We start from the raw sequence: 16,913 nt of genomic DNA on the forward strand, positions 1-16,913 counted from the left end.
ATTTTTCTTGTTTCTTCTTTGATATACAGGGCATGCTTTATTTGATATGTAATACAGCAGTAACATGTAATAATCTAACTAAAACATGATTTATCAAGCACCGATATATAAAAACATTGAATATTCTCTTTATTTTATTTTATTTTTGATTTTATTAGAGGAAACTACGTCAGTAAAGCACCGCCCTTTTCCGCCGTTGCCGAGCGACAGAGAAAGCTTCGGTCTCGCCATCATCCCAGCTTTGCTAAATAGCTTGGTAGCCGATTCTTCCAACCATTTTTTCTTCCACAAAAGCAATGGAGGTGACGATGGACCCTTTGTTTTTGGCGTGGAGCTATTTCAGGAGGCGAAAGCTCCAACAATGTTCAGATATTTGCACAAAAATATTACAAGACAACCCGTACGACCAGGTAACGTTATTGTGGTAAAGTTAGCCTAGCGTGCTAGCGATTATCCATTAAGGAAAGCCTGCTTGTTTGCTAACGCAGGAAAGCGGTAGAACCTGAGTATAATCCCGATTAGTTGAATCTTTGTAGAGTATCGTAATTTAATGTAGGTAACGCTATATTACCTGGCACGTCGTTGAATCAACATTTGCCTTAATTGTTGATGGAAAACAAAACGTCACACTGCATTTAATTTTTGTTCTTCCTTCCATATTTTCCGTTCATTTTTAAATTTTCCCCATCTATTCACATCTGTCCTCAACTTTCTCCTTCTCTCACTAACTCACTGCATGCTGTCTCAAGGACTCCTCCTTACCTATCTCAGAGGTAACCTTGTTCCTCTCTGTCTTCCTTTTTCATTATTTTTCTTGTGGATAGGTCAACATAGATCCTGATTGTAACATGTTCATTTTTACATCTGAAGCCATCTTTATGATTGAATCATTGTGTGCTTCGTAGGCTGCATGGAGCTTGAAAACCCGTGCTCTTACAGAGATGGTATACATAGATGAAGTTGAGGTCGACCAGGAGGGGATTGCTGAGATGATGCTGGATGAGAGTTCTATTGCTCAAGTTGCACGTAAGTTTAAACTCTTCTCAGTGCCTAAGTTAGAAATAATTCATACATTTACTTAATGGTTAAATTTGTCTAATTAATAAGACTTGACTTTCTTCCAGGACCCGGAACATCACTGAGGCTTCCTGGAACAAGTCAGGGCGGAGGTGCCACACCTGCTGTCAGGTGCTGTCTGCCAGACAATGATTGTGTTATTTGAAATTTTACCATTGACTTAATTTTCAACTAAGTAAAATTTGAATTTTCTTTTCTGAATTCAAGGCCTATGACGCAATCAGGGCGTCCTATCACAGGATTTGTGAGACCCAGCACACAGTCAGGGCGTCCTGGAACAATGGAACAGGCCATCAAGACCCCACGCACTGCAAGCACTGCTCGTCCTGTCACTAGCGCTTCTGGCAGATTCATCCGTCTGGGAACAGTAAGTAAATATGCCTGAAATTGTGTCAGTCTGCAGCGACTGAGAAGCTCAGTGTAAAACACAAATATATTTTTCCCACCAGAGCTCTTATATTTGAAACACAGAATCTGCCCAGTCAATATAGGCTAACATAATCAACTTGATCTTTCTCTTTAAAAAACAAATATTTGATTTTGTGTCATTTATCTTTGTTTATAGTATTTTATAATACAATATTCTTAATATTAATATTGTTAGACCAATGACTTTTAGTGCACTGGTTTATTTTTAATTGTGTTTTATTTTGCTATATTGACTGTGAAGAAAGCCTGAAGCATTTAGCATGACATTTTGTTTCATTGTTTTTCCAGGCTTCAATGTTAACCAATCCAGAAGGACCTTTTATAAACTTGTCGAGACTAAACCTGGCCAAGTATTCCCAAAAGCCTAATTTATCCAGGGTAAGACTGAGACTTGCAAAAATCAAGATCATTGTTTTTTTCTCTTCACGACAAGTAACCATAATTTCCTTTCTCAGACACTGTTTGAGTACATCTTCCATCATGAAAATGATGTAAAAAATGTAAGTGTTCAATAAATCTATGTTATAAGGAAAATTCATAATACTTTTTAGGATTTTTGACTATTATTAATGCAACACAAACTTTATATTTCTTGTCCAGGCTTTAGATTTGGCTGCTCAAGCTACGGAACATGCTCAGTTCAAAGACTGGTGGTGGAAAGTTCAGCTGGGAAAATGCTACTACAGGTAACTCACAGACATCCAAATTGTTGGAGCTCAACATTTCTGACATTTAACGAAGTTGCATTGTTTTTAATAATCTATGTAATGATTAATGTACAGTATCTGACCTTTGCAGACTTGGTTTATATCGAGAAGCAGAAAAACAGTTTAGATCAGCTCTCAACCACCAAGAGGTGGTAGATACATATCTCTACCTTGCAAAGGTTGGGACGCATTACCAATTTGTTGCAACAATGAAAATACTCTTTCCTTAAGCCAAATGTTTGCTAATAAATGAAAAACCTTGTGTGGGGTTTCCCTTTAGGTGTATCTGCGCCTGGATCAACCAATAACAGCGCTTAACCTTTTCAAGCAAGGCCTGGACCACTTTCCTGGTGAGGTTACTCTTCAAACAGGAATCGCTCGCATACATGAGGTAAAGTACAGTATGTCACCATGGTCCTTACTATAGTCCACTTAGTTCTCTTTCCAGATACAACTGCCAAAATGAAATAGGAAACCATATGTTCTGTTTATACTGTGATATTGTTACAGGAGATGAACAACATCTCATCAGCAACAGAGTATTACAAAGATGTCCTGAAGCAGGACAACACTCACGTGGAGGCTATTGCCTGTATAGGCAGCAATCACTTCTACACTGATCAGCCTGAGATCGCCCTGCGCTTCTACAGGTCTAATAAACATGCATGCTTACTTTATGTAATGTATTGTTACAGTCAGGGCTTTAAATTAACTTTTTTGATCACCAGCCAACAAGGCTAGTAGGTTTTAAAAGTTACCAGCCAATCAGATTTTCCACTAGCCACTTGTTTTTTTCTAACTAACTTTTATTTTTAGGTCCTCTGGTTTGTTTCGCGCCATTCCGTTCACTTTCGCCGTTCGCCTTCTCCGTTTCAGCGTGGCTCATAATCGATACCTCATACTCTAGACACGTAGCCAACAGTTGCATGACACGTCACAACATAGCGTCCATGGGAAATGTAGGATTAGTACTACAAACAGTGTTGCCGGATAAAGATTATGTTCCAACCAAACATACACAAAACTGCCCAAATTTCTTGTCGGAAAGGAGAGAGAGATCTGGCACTGACTTGTCATATCATGTCTGCAGCCTGCCAATTCAAACAGACAGTGTTATTTGCTTCTTCATCAACAGCCAAATTGGCTAGAAACTTTACAGTGTTACTCGCCAAAGTTAATTATTACCTGCATTTGGCAGGTTAGCTGGTGTCAATTTAAAGCCCTGGTTACAGTATATGCAATGAGAAATGATATCCCATCTGTGATTCAATAAGTTTATCCCATTGCTAGACGGCTACTCCAGATGGGGGTGTATAACTGCCAGCTGTACAACAACCTGGGCTTGTGCTGCTTCTACGCCCAGCAGTACGACATGACTCTGTCCTCATTTGAGAGGGCTCTGGCCCTGGTGGCCAATGATGAGGAACAAGCTGATGTGTGGTACAACCTAGGACATGTGGCTGTGGTGAGTTAGCAATCCCCGAACATATCCCAGAATGTCTGATGATTTAATAATATGGTACCCCCTCTTTATACGGTTTCAAGTTTGAATAAAATGACTTTTTGCAAATAGAACTCACAAGCTTAGATCAGATACTGTAGATACAAATAGAAGTTGGTACAAAGTGCATGTGTTCTATGTTTACAGGGCATAGGGGACTTGACACTGGCCCACCAGTGTTTTAAATTGGCTTTGGCTTTTAATAATGACCATGCTGAGGCCTACAACAACCTCGCTGTGCTGGAGCTGCGCAAAGGTCATATCGAACAGGTGAAGATATATCTTTAAGTCATGTAGCTTTTATTTCACTGTTCATATATGAGGTATGAGATGATATTGGTGTTCTTTTAGACCCTCTAATATTAAGTAACACAGACCATTATTTAAGTAGCATTACACTGTCACTTAGTTGTTAAACTCAAATGTAGCCTGTGTGAAGACTGTCTTAAATACACCATAGTGTTGATTAGTATTCATTTGAAGATTACACTTGCACAATATGAATCCAACAAGCTATAAGCCACCAATTAGACCAGTCAAGAGCTGGGCAATAAATCAATGTAGCATTAATATAATGATATGAGACAAGATTATGAGATACAGTATATTGCATGAGACTGTAGTTATCCCACAGCTGCACGGACTGTGTGCTGCTGCCATGCTAACAGAAGCTGAAAAAAGGGCAGGAATAACAAATAAGGTGTCTTTTAGGATAACGATGGAGTTGGAATTGGAGCTATGAACAGAACTAATATTGTGTAGGGATGTTTGGATGTCAAACCACACATAAAGTACATATTGCTTAGTTTTTAAGTTGTTTTAAAAGTTTGAGTGCAACACCGCATTAAACCATGAAGGCTGTTGATGTACATTTTCCAAAGAAATCCCTAACAGTTATGGTCTTCAAGCTTAACTTAAACCGCTAAAAACGGAGCTAACAAGATGGCAGAATTATATCTTTGCTGTCTGATTTTGGAGATGCCCCTGCCCATTCCTCAGATGCAACCCTACTATAAATGAAAGAAAATGCAGGCTGTAATTCAAGCCAGATATCTGCTGTCTGTCAAATGATGTAAAATGTGTCATCTGGCATAGATGTGGTGGAGGCGAGCTCTGGCAGTGAGAACTTGTATTTCAGATTTCCATATTCTACTTAAATTATGATAATAACTCAAATATTATAATGTCAACAATATTAATGGTTGTCCTATCTTTGCGCTAGTCAAAAGCCTTCCTGCAGACTGCTGCATCACTGGCCCCTCACATGTATGAGCCACACTTCAATCTCTCCATTCTCTCAGAAAAGGTAATTTATTACTGTTTAATTCATCTGAACATCTAAACAATGCAGTAGTTAAAGAGACAAAGTATAATCTCCACATTACAGTCAGCCAGAGTGATGTTTTTGTCTACTTCCAGATTGGAGACCTTCAAAGCAGCTTCACTGCCGCCCAAAAGTCTGAGGACTCCTTTCCGGAGCATGTTGACACTCAGCAGCTTCTTAAGCAACTTCGGCAGCACTTTGCAGTGCTGTGAGCATCCGAGCATCATGCTTAGGAAGCAAGGTGTGGTTTGAATAATCTAGTTGTCAAAGACAAGAGATATTTCGCTGTCGTGGTAGCTATCAGGCTTCAGAACAAAAAGGGTATTAGCAGATTAGTTGGCAGATTAGTCAGACATGGAAATCTACAAATGGGCATTAGTTTTGGGTTTGTATCGCTTTGGAAACATTCTGCACACCAGCGTTGAATTTGGATGTTACTGGCCTTGTTATGGCATATCTGTTCATTTGCACTTTTCATTTCCATTCTTCTTTGATCCCTCTGATCCACAAGCTTTGCGTTTTTATTTACACAATCTCTGGTCACTGGTAGTTTTCCACACGAAAAGGCCAACAAGACAGATGTTTAATAATTAGCTCCAGTGGTTAGGTTAACACTTACTGGTTTTGTAATAATACATGTCTGTGACATTTGCAAGCTTAACTTAACAACTCCATGCTAACTGACGCTCTCAATGCTGCTTTGGCATGCAACATATGACTTGTAGGAATGTACAGTTTATGTGACTGTATGTGTTTTCTTGATAAATTGGTTACCAAGTGTACAGATCTATATAGTAGTAATTGATTTGTACATAGTAAAGCTAATATTAATATTTATTACAATAGTAAAATGGTAAACTTATATTTAAAGTTCATTTCATAAATCAGATGTATTTTTCATATTATGACATTTGCCATTGACAATATTGACATGACAATGAAACGATTCAGAAGATGTGTAAAAGTCTCCAAGGCGGAGTTAATTCTTCATTCAAAGAATTAATTGAAAAATAAATCTGATTAAAATTACATTTAGCTTTCAGAAGAAGACCTTGGTGCCATTTGGCAAATCCATTTCAGTTCATAATTGCATGGAGCATCATTCCAGGACATAAAAGGGTTGCTTCTGGGATATGTAGCTGCACAGTCCTCATTACCCAGGTTGTTGGGCTCTCCGTCATTCCAGAACCTGAAACAGATGATTGGTTGTTGAGCCATAATAACCGCTCTGCCACTGTGTGTATAAACTAATTATTAATTACTCATTGGTTTTGAAGAGTTGTATTACAAATAGAGGAGCGCCACAGCTGTAAGTATGTGAATGTGCTATCACAACAATGCCTAAAATCACAATATGTGACTCCAATGAGTTATCTGTTTTTTTAGTATGTAATGTACACGTATGTTACCCCTCATTCAGTCTTCTTCCATCCACCCATTTCCAAATCCCTTCCTGCTCCACATCTCTCAGTCCGATCCAGAAGCCACTGATGCTTATTTCTCTCGCACGGTCTTGATAGTTATTTATCAAGTTACTTATTGCCAGCTGCCAACATCGGAAATGTAAACACACAAACACACACACACAAACACATGTTAAGTACATTCATTTATCTTGTTTGGTTCCATGTACCACCAAGATATTTTACTGCTCAGCAACAAAATGTAAAGTGTTATAAAAAAGAATTACAAAAATGGAATGTGTTGACTAAATGTTGAGTCTTACGTGTGTCTCTCTGCTGTCTATCACTGCCAAGTCACCACCTCGTTTTGTGCAGAACTGTCTGGCTTCCTGCCATGATCTGCGTGACATAGTATCAAGGAAAGCAAAGTAGTAACAGAAGGAGTTCATGAAAGTCCATCCTGGTAGACAGTGTCTGCAGCCCTCCTCTATTGCCAAAGAAAATGGAAACATGGATGTGTTGTTGGTTAGGGTGTTTTTGTCACAATAATTATGTAATTATACCTTGATAACACAATCAGTAAAAAAAAAAAGAAGCTCTCACTAATCATTGGGATGTGGGACTTCAGCGCTGCAATTTCCAGTTGAATTTTGTCACTCAGCTTTTCATAGGATTTGTGTCTTTTTTTCTCGTGTTCCATCTCCCACTTGGTAAGTTGCTGCTGACTGATCTCGCTTGCCAACTGTTTCTTGGCTTCATCCCTGCTTTGGATTGCATCATTGTAGATAGCCTGCAGTTTGGCTACCTCATTGCTGATGTCCATTATGTGCTGCCCATCAGTAAGTTTGCTATCTGTAAGTGGTCAAAGACGTAGTGTTACTCAAATTATGAAGTCTCAGTTTAAGTATTTTTTTAAAGCACAACACTTTTTACAGTACATGTACAAATACCTACAGTATAAATAAACAAGTCAAACGTGAGCACAGGAGTAGAAGCAGAAAACAAATGAATGAAAAACATTTATATATTATCCTTATTGGTGATCAGGCATTTTTTTCAATTTCTCAGTTATTTCACTTCATTCTTACTCTCTCACTCATGCTGTTATTTAAAGAGCTGAAGGTGGAGGCCCTTGTTAATGTGAGTACTGACAGCAAACTTGATATTGATTTTTTGAGGTGACTAAAATATGTTTTTGCTGCTGCCCCTGTCCTGAGCAGTACATTGCTTAGCTTTCATGCTGGGACTCCTGCCTGCTTCTCCAAACTGGGGGCGTGCAACAGCCATCTACTGTACGTAATACACTGACTATGGATAAGTACCTCATACAACCCCACTTCAAACAATCTGAACTTCCCTTGTAATGCATCAAGCCACTCTGCAAAATTTGTATTTTTACTTTTGTTACTTATATTGTGATCTTAATACTTTTATACTTTAACTTTTAATATTTTAAATGCAGGACCTTTAATTGTATTTAGAATTAGAATCACCTTTATTATTATTATTAGCAAGTAGCCTTGGTGTACACCGACTCTGTTTTTTTTGTTTTCTTTGCATGGCTCTCATCTATATACATAACAGCTAGGAACAAGGACATTAAAGCTAGACAAATAAAAGTAAGGAGTATTTTTACACTGTATTTTTACTTAAGTATCCGAATACTTCTTCCACCACCACAAGTGAATTGTGAATGAGATGTCACCACATGACTACCTAACACTTCAATATCTTTATGATATATTGTAAATCTAGGAGAGGGGTAAACAATGACTTACAATAGACTCCCAGGCCAATGTCAACTGCTAGTAGAATGACAGCAAGCACTGCCAGGCTTACTGTAAGCAGTTTGTAATGATTCCCAATGGATTCAGGTCTCACCATGGACATGGACACTACACAGAGAAGAGGTGGATCAATATCAGAGGCATGAACTGTGTCACACTATCAGTTCAATATTATCAAAATAATGTGCAGATGGTTGACAAAAGGTAAAGGAAAAACCTCAGTACATGAGACACTTCTTTTGATTTGTCCTGCAACATTCTAAAGATGGTATTGATAATAATCAGTGGTTGAGCTATACAGTGATTTAACAACATGCACGTTTAGCAAAACATAGATACACATAGAAATTTGTACAATGTCTCCAGCCCTATTTTAGAATCTGGTACCAGTATCAAAAAACAGATTAACAGATTATTGTTGATGTGCACAGTCATTTTATTCACTTCTCATTTACTATACCTTGTTGCTTCTCTTGGTTTGAGTAGAGAGTGTGCTCATCTTCACTGAAGTCCTCTTGATAAATCAGTTCGTTATATGAACTATCATAAATGCCAACTGAACTTTCTCCGTCCTCCATTTTGACTGTTGAAATGAAAGCAGTCTAACCTGATTGTCTGGGAGAGATTATTTGTTAGGACATTGCCCTGTGTGTGTGTGTGTGTGTGTGTGTGTGTGTGTGTGTGTGTGTGTGTGTGTGTTTTTGTATGTGTGTGGGGGGGGGGGGGTAACATTGCAAACAGAAAATCAAGTTAATTTGTTAAATATTTACATGGGGTGCTGGTAATTTGAAGAGCATTGTCATTTTATTTCATTTAATTTACATGGCAGGCTTTTTCTTTCATATAAGACTGGACATATGGTGCTATATCAGATTGGTTTTACGTTATGGTTATGGACTTACAAGGGAATCAAAAAGTTATGAGAAGATGTGCGTAGTAACCAGTGTTGTAGAGATTTTGGCAACTACTCTGTACTAGCACTGCACACAGATGTCTGTAGAAGTGTAAACCCTAAAAATGATCACATACAACATGGATACTAATGTATGGAGCTGCAGTTTGTTTATTTGAAAGATTTTGCATTGACAAAAATGATTTGTCCTGTTATTGTGATTTCCACTTGAGAAGTTTCATGCTTAGTTTGGATCCATCTCACATATCCAGTTCAATAGAAGGGTAAGGCAGTTTCCATTATACCATGTCCTCTCACTGGCAAAGTAATTAAAGGCAGCACAGTTCCCACTCTGAAGTCCATCATGGGCAGGCTGTCCAGGTCTCCAGTACCTTGAAGACATAGAAATCATTCAGAGAAGAATTAAGTTCCACTATATTTGTCATGATTATATTGTCACAAAACTATTGAAATCAATAGTACAATAAGCGTTAACAGTCTGTGAGATGCTTACATTGTTTCAACCTCAGTCACATTGTTAACCCAGACCCATGTTCCCGCTGTCACTACATTAGTGAGGCCGATCCAAAATCCATTCTGCCACCACAAACCACTGCTTCTCAGCTTTGGAAAGTTGTCACTTATGAGTTGCTGTAAGAAAGCAGATACAGGAGTTGATATTGCACGTCAGGTTTTTAGTCATATATATGTACTGTATGATCAAATAGACTTTAAAGGCTAGGAAACACAGGAAACGCTGAGCAATGGGGTGGACATGAACCCAACATTTTCTCCCATATACTATACTAAACAGAGCCATGAAAAATAAGCTTTTGCTTTACAAAAACAAGTATTTGCTTTACACACAGGACCTAAAATTCCAATGAAACTAGAACTATGCTACCCACCTGCTCCTCAAAGTTATTGATCACAAGTAGGTCGCCTCCTTGACTAATACAGTTTGCTCTGCTATCCAGCCAATTCTCTTTGGAGTTGGACACATGGTGAGAAAAGTAATAGCAGGATGATTTAAGAAGACTCCATCCTTCTAGGCATCTACCACATGATTCCTCTGTTGCAACAGGAGATTGGGAAAAAAAAAAGCATTTCTTATGATAGGCTGTTTTGTTTCTCTATATAATCTGTAAACCAGTACTATGTATGTGCGTAAATTGTACAGGTTTACATCCTGTATTCTATTTGGGGGGATGTTAGTATGGACTGTTTGTCACCAAAGACAGGTTGGAAGTCTGTCTTACCTATGGTAGTTTTATTAGACTGCAGATTTGTCCTCTCTGTTTGTAGGGTCTCAATCTGTCTCTGAAGGTAGTCAGCGAGGGTCTTAGTCTGCGTCACTTGCAGCTTTAGTTGCAGATGGCTGGCACGCTCTTTCACTAATTGTGCCTGGGCTTCCAATTTAGCTCTGATGATATCACTGTGGTTGCGGAGATAGTTCATCTCAATGATGAGGGGTGTAGCAGCTGAATGAGGATCCTGAAGGTAATCGGCTTTGGCACCTGAGGCATAAAAACTTGTTGTAATAAAGAGAAAGAGGAACTGTGGCAAAATAGGTGTGTGAAGTCACGATTGTTTTTCTGCCATGCTAGCAACACTATGAGGTAATGTCTGTCAGTTGGTCCACTGTGGTTCTGACTGGCCTCTGGACACTAATGATGGTCATTTTTTTTTCTCTATTTTGTGACTGTATTGCATTGCAATAGTGCTGAATCAAATCGCATGAATCTATTTGCTGCTTAAAAGTGTGCCTAGATGCAATAAATCATTCATTGCACATCGAGACACACATCAAATCTGTCTCAGTGAAAAGTAAAATGGCTACTGGATCTAGTACATACCTGTACAGCATTTTAACCGACACAAGGTATTCATACTTTAGAAAAAATAAATTGAGAATGCAATTAATTATTGCGATTGTGAATACAAATTCTAAAGAAGATGACAGAAAATCAGCTGTTTTCTGTGAACTCTCATACTTACAATAAATCCCAATGACAACAGCAGCTATCAGTAGAACTGCATTCAGCAGGCCCAGAGTAACCAGTCGGTGGAGTGGAAATGCAGATCCACCTCTCTCTGTAAACAGACCTTGATGAAGTTCTCTGAGTTAAAATCTTAAATTTAAATTAAATTTTAAGTTAGACACTCCTAATAAAATGAAGAGCATTGCCATGGACTGTCTTAACTTCTAATGGGTTACAGAAAAATGTATGAATATGATTATAGAGGTAAAATCATTAGAATATATTATGAATTATATTTAACAGTGTTTTACATACATTTCAAAGTCACTGAATGAACTAAAGTTACATGTAGTCTGTGTGAAAAAGAAAAGAAGTGGGACATTGGTTAGAAACAGCAGAATATTTGATTTTAAAGTTGTACCTTGTCCAAATGTTTGATGGTGAGAGCCTGAATGCCCATTCGTGTTGAAATCTCGAGAAATATTTTGTTCAAATGACATTTCCTCCCTTTGTTCTGACTGTGAGTTCTCCATTATACTGGTGCAAGTAGTGCCTATTGACCTGTTTGTCTTCTGCTTATACCAGTGATAAGGCGCATGTGTGTTTGGACCCTGGTCTGGATGCTAATTCCTTGTATGTGAGGATTATAGTTGGTAAAATATTAGTCATAAGGAAGCTTGTGTAGCTTAACCTCTGATTTAAACATTTGTTTAAATATTTTATTTAGTCCAAAAAATAATGCTATTATCACATTCACTGATAAACCTTATAATTATGGTATTCTTTCTCATTTTAAAAAGATGCTGAGTCATAAATAGGAAATACAGAATTCAAACGGATAATAATTTCTTTCCTTCTGTGATTGCAATATACTTCCCTATTATTCTGTATTTCTTTGCTGAAGTTTTACTGCGTTGTACAACTGTTAACTAGAGTGAACTAAGACTGTTAATACACTTTTATTAACTCCCAACAACAGCAGAGCATAAATCTAGCTTCACTTCTTCCGTTTGTGTCCTTCACAATAGAAGCCCAACTTAAATTCACTTCGCATTTCACTAAGAGGAAACTTAATAAAATAGCGTACACGCAGCTAAACGACATTTTTTTGCAGACACTAGACATCAAACAAAAGCCAGACACTATATCGTATTGTATTAGGCTGCTGTGAGCACTTCCAAGCAGAATGTAGAAGATAACGTTATCTCGGAGCCTGACCGGGCAAAGCCCCAGTCTCACTCAGACTCACCATGGGTCAGGTTCCGCAGCTGTCTGTACGGGTCTGTACCATGGATGTGAGTGATTGCTGTTACACAAGTTTTCTTGTGAATCCTGTACGAAAGCATCATGATGCTGGCACTTCAAGCCTTCATTTTTGGGGAAGGTGTGTTTCTGCTTATGCTGGTTTACAAAATGTTTGCTAGCTGTACCATGCCAAGACAACCAATGTGAGTTTTCCAACTGGCTCTTTCCACACCTTCGTAAAACTGTGGTTGGAAGATAACAGGTCTCAGCCATGGACCCAGCTACCTCAGAGGTTTCAAGGTGGCCTCTCTTTCTCACACACTGAGTTTTTGGGGACAGCCTGTTCTAAGCTGTGGCATTTAAAAACATGATTGATCTTGTACCGTAAGGTTTATTCCTTAGCAGTGTTCTTATATCCTCAGTGGGTATGGTTAGTATTAATCAGCACTTTCAGCAACCTTGTTTGGACACACACACACACACACACACACACACACACACACACACACACACACACACACACACTCTCTCTCTCTCTCTCTTAATTATAAAATTATTGTACAGGAGATTTCTTTTTAATATAGTTACGCAAATGATAAAAGTTAATTCACAGTAATCAAATCAATTTTGCTACTTCATTCTCGTAAAGTGTGACATTGGCTGTATGGGTGTTGTGATGTATCTCCAGGTGGGTTTTGGTGGGCTTGTTTTGTTTTCACTGTTTTGTAATAAATACTATTTCATAATTAAGCTTTCATTTTCAGTGTTTCGTCAGCCGGTGCCATGCTAATAATAGACTTTTTTATTACAGTCTGCCCTGTTGGCTGGCCAGTTCTCTTAAGGGATTGGATCCTGATTTAGCATGGTAGTAGCACGATGTGTTTAATAAAAAACATTCTGATAGACATCGTCCACAACTTTCCACTGTTAACACAAAAAAATGAGTTAAAGTCACAACGTGTAGCTAAAGTTTTGTTAAGGAATGGTTAGAAATGTTGGGAATACATTTGAGAATACATTCATTTTCTGTCTTGCAGAGAGTAAGATGAGTTAATCGAAACCACTCCCATATCTGTTTGTTAAATATGAAGCTACAACCAGAAGACAATTAGCAACTTAAGCACAACTGCATTTAAGTACCACTGTTGTTAATATATTCCATGTATTTATTCAAGACCAAATGAACTTGCATACAGTATATCCGGATATGGAAAATAAGTGGGTCTTCGCTTCTTATATGATGGCAGCTTGTTTGACAATATGGAGTCGACTTCTTTGAGGAGCTTAAAGCTCAGCCTGGATACGGACCACCATGCTCTCCACAGCTAGTTGGGTTCCATTTCACATAACCATTCATTGTTTCCCTGGCAGTTACCATCAAACCATGTTGCCCTAGGGTTAATGTTCATAAGTGCTGCACAGTCCTCACCCGAATGCCCCCAGTTGTTGGGCTCCCCTGGTATCCAGTACCTAAAGCAAGGCCCAAGTAATACTTAATAATAAGCATAACAATAATATTTATATCTGTGTTTATGTATTCTCTTTGTTTGCATAAATTGTTGGTAATTATCAGATGAAAGGATTTGAATCAGTCAACATTGACGCTGCAGGCAATAATATGTCACCAATTTAGAATTTGATTTGTCCACTTTTAATTAAGTGAATTTAATCACATAGAGAATTTCTTTCAAATTGTACTAATTAAACGTACAGGAACTAGTAGTTTAATGGATACCTTATTTTTCATAACTATTCAGGGAATTATTTACAAGGTTTATGATTATTCTTGGTTATGAAATTATTATTATTACAATAACCCGATAGATAACATTTTCAAATTATTAGTTTAACACAGCCACACTGCAAAGTGTCTCAAAGCTCTTACCCTCCATCCTGCTGAGTCACATTATTTACCCACACCCATGTGTGCTCTGTTTGAATATCCGTAAGGCCAATCCAAATGCCTGGCTTGCTCCACCACGGTCCAGTGCTTGGATCGTGTTTAGGTAAGAACTCAAAAAGATTTACCTAGATAAACAGAGTTACAATTTGTTATTTAAATGTACATTTACCATATTTATTAGCAGTGTAGGCCTAGCTAGCAACTGATGAGATGTTAAGGGGAACACATCTAAAAACAACATTGGCTTTTACATACCAACTTAACATTATCTACAGCTCACGCCTTTTAATAGCAGATAATTTCACATGTCAGGAAAAGCACAGATGTTATAGATGCAATATGTTGAAGTGAGCCAGACTTCTGGTAGTGTGCATGCTGGCTCACTGGTACTCTGTTATATGGAGCAGAGCCACTATTAAGTGCTTTGCCTGCTATGACATGTCAAAGTATGTCGTGAAAAAGGCATTTACTCTTAGATTTTGTTATTAGTCTTTCTCTTCTGACAGTAAGGCCATATCAAATCTGCTAAGACTGTGTGTTTGAAAGCTCTGGACCTTGACTAAATGTGTATAGAAAAAATGTAAATTATTGTTAAAAAAAAACTTAAACCAGTTGTGTTTTCACATTGACATCCTAATGTGCATTCTCAAATGTTCACTCAAATCATTTTGTAAAGTCTGACACTGTGGGCCTCAACCCAGCTGGAGGAACTGTTCATCTTATTTCCGACATTTTGGTTTAGCTTCTATAGTTTAAGAGTGTGATGCTCAGAAATTGCTTCTTTATAGTACTTCAATTACCTTAATTGCCTCCATATTTCCACAGTAACTGCAACAATGACTGTGTTTGGTAAGCAGGCCAAATTAATGGGTCAAACTACAATAAATTGTCTTCTAAACACTGCCATGAGGCGCATCTCAGTTTGAAAACTTCTGCACTACAATATTTATTGTAAAATAGGCCTTTTGTGTACATTACAACAGCAAGAGTAACTTTACCTACTCTTTTGTCTCTTGTTTTCCACCTGCATGATACTGGACTTACCTGCTCCTCCAGGTTATCAATCACAGCCAGATCGGCCCCACGCCTGATACAATCCGCCCTGCTGTCTTGCCAGTTCTTCAAGGGATCGGATGCTGATAAAGAATGGAAGTAGCACGATGCGTTTAATAACACCCATCCTGACCAGCATCGTCCACAGCTTTCCCCTGTTAAAAGAAGAAAAGCAGTTAAAGTTACAATTAGAAGAAAAGGTTTGACTCCAAAATGCAAAAAACATTATGCAATAGCCTCTCACGAATATCCGATGTATTGGACTGCAGCGTTGCTCTCTCAAATTGTAGGGTCTCAAGTTGCCTCTGAATGCCGTCGTTGAGGGTCTTGTTCTGCTCTAACTGCAGTTTAAGTTGCTGATGGCTCCTGAGTTCTTTCTCTAATGCTTGTTGGGCCTCTTCTTGAGCTTTAATTGCTTCAGTCTGCATAATGTGAAGTTGCTTCACCTCTATGATGAGCGCTTGTGCTGTTATTTGGTGTGGAGCGGATTCCTTACTGATTTTGCCATCTGTGATTAGTAGAGATAGGGAGACACTTTTTTGTTCATTTTATAGGTTATTAGCGAGTTACAATTTCATATGTATTTACATATTCATGGCATTAGGTATAGAAAGGGTAAATAGTTAATTATCTAAGCTTGGTAAATGGGTGCATAGCTTAGTTAATTAATTGTTAAGTACGGTGTACTCCAAACTGAGAACAAGTGAAGTATAGAGTTGCATCACCTTCCTTGGATCAGTTGTACTTACAGTTAATCCCAATAACAATAGCAGTTAACATGAGAATAGTGTTTAGCAGTCCTAAACACATGATAACCAGTGGATACAGTGGAAGACTTCTGGACCCAACTCTGACTGTGCATATAGATCCTGAACAAACAGACACTTTGATGTTAGGTTGACGTGAATAATAATGCAGTAGGCCTATGTTTTCTAAAATCGTTATGAGGACAGTTCAAATCATACAAGCTTACCTTTGCTTCCTGTGTTATGTTGCGATGATTTTCCATCTTTGCTGTTGTCTCTATTTAAAATCATGTCTGGATATCCATCTGGTCTTCAGGTTTTTACTCAGAAATGTAACCCCTTAGCATGCCACTTTTATCTGTGTGAGGTGGCTGTTCTGTCAATATTACAAAACTGTGTGTGTGTGTGTGTGTGTGTGTGTGTGTGTGTGTGTGTGTGGTTAAATCCCCTTTACCCTCAATATCATATGTACAGTACTTTACAGTGACACACTCTGATACATACTGATTCACATGTGCTGCATGGGGGCAAAGATCTAATAATGGATGGTTGGTTATGGGATGTACTGTACGTCTAGAAATCTGGGTTGTAGGAGACATTCAAATTGCTTATTTGTAATCCCTCCTGTTGCATGCAAATATGCAATGTGTGTGTAAAAAAAGTGACAGTTACCCTTTATACCACGGTAACTATCATTTTAATACATCTGGGAGAAGACCATTGCAGGCAATGTTTTAAATCAATGACTATAGACAGCTTTATGATAATATTGGATTTTGATATGATCTTTGTATCAATTGGTGGATCAGCCAAAAACAGACATTTCTGTCCGACTATCTTGTCCTTTAAAGTTTTTCAATGTAT

General features: G+C 38.1%; 4 protein-coding genes across 11 annotated transcripts; 1 reads left to right on the forward strand and 3 right to left on the reverse strand.

Annotated features, from left to right (window-relative positions):
- Positions 1–184: 184 nt before the first annotated feature.
- Positions 185–5,993, forward strand: ttc8 (tetratricopeptide repeat domain 8). 3 transcript variants are annotated; one of them, XM_031278727.2, is made up of 15 exons: positions 186–410; positions 750–773; positions 906–1,026; positions 1,125–1,188; positions 1,285–1,444; positions 1,795–1,884; positions 1,962–2,006; positions 2,107–2,192; positions 2,305–2,392; positions 2,494–2,604; positions 2,724–2,863; positions 3,504–3,678; positions 3,862–3,984; positions 4,937–5,020; positions 5,134–5,993. In XM_031278727.2, exons 1-15 carry the CDS (start codon positions 297–299, stop codon positions 5,248–5,250), a joined length of 1,542 nt encoding a protein of 513 aa, XP_031134587.1. In that variant the 5' UTR covers positions 186–296; the 3' UTR covers positions 5,251–5,993. The 3 variants fall into 3 exon arrangements, 2 of the variants coding, with proteins under 2 accessions (XP_031134587.1, XP_031134588.1); XR_004895703.1 differs by lacking the exons at positions 4,937–5,020; positions 5,134–5,993 and adding an exon at positions 4,198–4,726 and having other exon boundaries at positions 185–410; positions 3,862–4,138; XM_031278728.2 differs by lacking the exon at positions 750–773.
- Positions 4,829–8,863, reverse strand: LOC116035586 (CD209 antigen-like). Of its 3 annotated transcripts, XM_031278772.2 has the most exons (7): positions 8,689–8,859; positions 8,220–8,336; positions 7,045–7,293; positions 6,765–6,928; positions 6,448–6,584; positions 6,069–6,227; positions 4,829–5,295 (listed from the first exon to the last, which is right to left on the reverse strand). In XM_031278772.2, the coding sequence occupies exons 1-6, from the start codon at positions 8,804–8,806 to the stop codon at positions 6,071–6,073; spliced, it is 942 nt and encodes a 313-aa protein (XP_031134632.1). In that variant the 5' UTR covers positions 8,807–8,859; the 3' UTR covers positions 4,829–5,295; positions 6,069–6,070. The 3 variants fall into 3 exon arrangements, with proteins under 3 accessions (XP_031134632.1, XP_035850516.1, XP_031134631.1); XM_035994623.1 differs by having other exon boundaries at positions 5,024–6,227; positions 8,220–8,338; positions 8,694–8,863; XM_031278771.2 differs by having other exon boundaries at positions 5,024–6,227.
- A 402-nt stretch (positions 8,864–9,265) lies between these two features.
- LOC116035585 (C-type lectin domain family 4 member M-like) lies at positions 9,266–11,717 on the reverse strand. 3 transcript variants are annotated; one of them, XM_031278768.2, is made up of 7 exons: positions 11,524–11,684; positions 11,272–11,286; positions 11,119–11,238; positions 10,380–10,637; positions 10,029–10,192; positions 9,635–9,771; positions 9,266–9,512 (listed from the first exon to the last, which is right to left on the reverse strand). In XM_031278768.2, exons 1-7 carry the CDS (start codon positions 11,633–11,635, stop codon positions 9,365–9,367), a joined length of 954 nt encoding a protein of 317 aa, XP_031134628.1. In that variant the 5' UTR covers positions 11,636–11,684; the 3' UTR covers positions 9,266–9,364. The 3 variants fall into 3 exon arrangements, with proteins under 3 accessions (XP_031134628.1, XP_031134630.1, XP_031134629.1); XM_031278770.2 differs by lacking the exon at positions 11,272–11,286 and having other exon boundaries at positions 11,119–11,214; positions 11,524–11,717; XM_031278769.1 differs by lacking the exon at positions 11,272–11,286 and having other exon boundaries at positions 11,119–11,226; positions 11,524–11,682.
- Positions 11,718–13,426: 1,709 nt separating this feature from the next.
- LOC116035590 (CD209 antigen-like protein B) lies at positions 13,427–16,504 on the reverse strand. 2 transcript variants are annotated; one of them, XM_031278775.2, is made up of 6 exons: positions 16,277–16,504; positions 16,053–16,172; positions 15,548–15,811; positions 15,295–15,458; positions 14,233–14,375; positions 13,427–13,817 (listed from the first exon to the last, which is right to left on the reverse strand). In XM_031278775.2, the coding sequence occupies exons 1-6, from the start codon at positions 16,338–16,340 to the stop codon at positions 13,673–13,675; spliced, it is 900 nt and encodes a 299-aa protein (XP_031134635.2). In that variant the 5' UTR covers positions 16,341–16,504; the 3' UTR covers positions 13,427–13,672. The 2 variants fall into 2 exon arrangements, with proteins under 2 accessions (XP_031134635.2, XP_031134636.2); XM_031278776.2 differs by having other exon boundaries at positions 15,548–15,789; positions 16,043–16,172.
- Between the last annotated feature and the right edge of the window lie 409 nt (positions 16,505–16,913).

Source organism: Sander lucioperca, chromosome 18 (genome assembly GCF_008315115.2).
Source record: "Sander lucioperca isolate FBNREF2018 chromosome 18, SLUC_FBN_1.2, whole genome shotgun sequence".
Classification (NCBI taxonomy): domain Eukaryota; kingdom Metazoa; phylum Chordata; class Actinopteri; order Perciformes; family Percidae; genus Sander; species Sander lucioperca.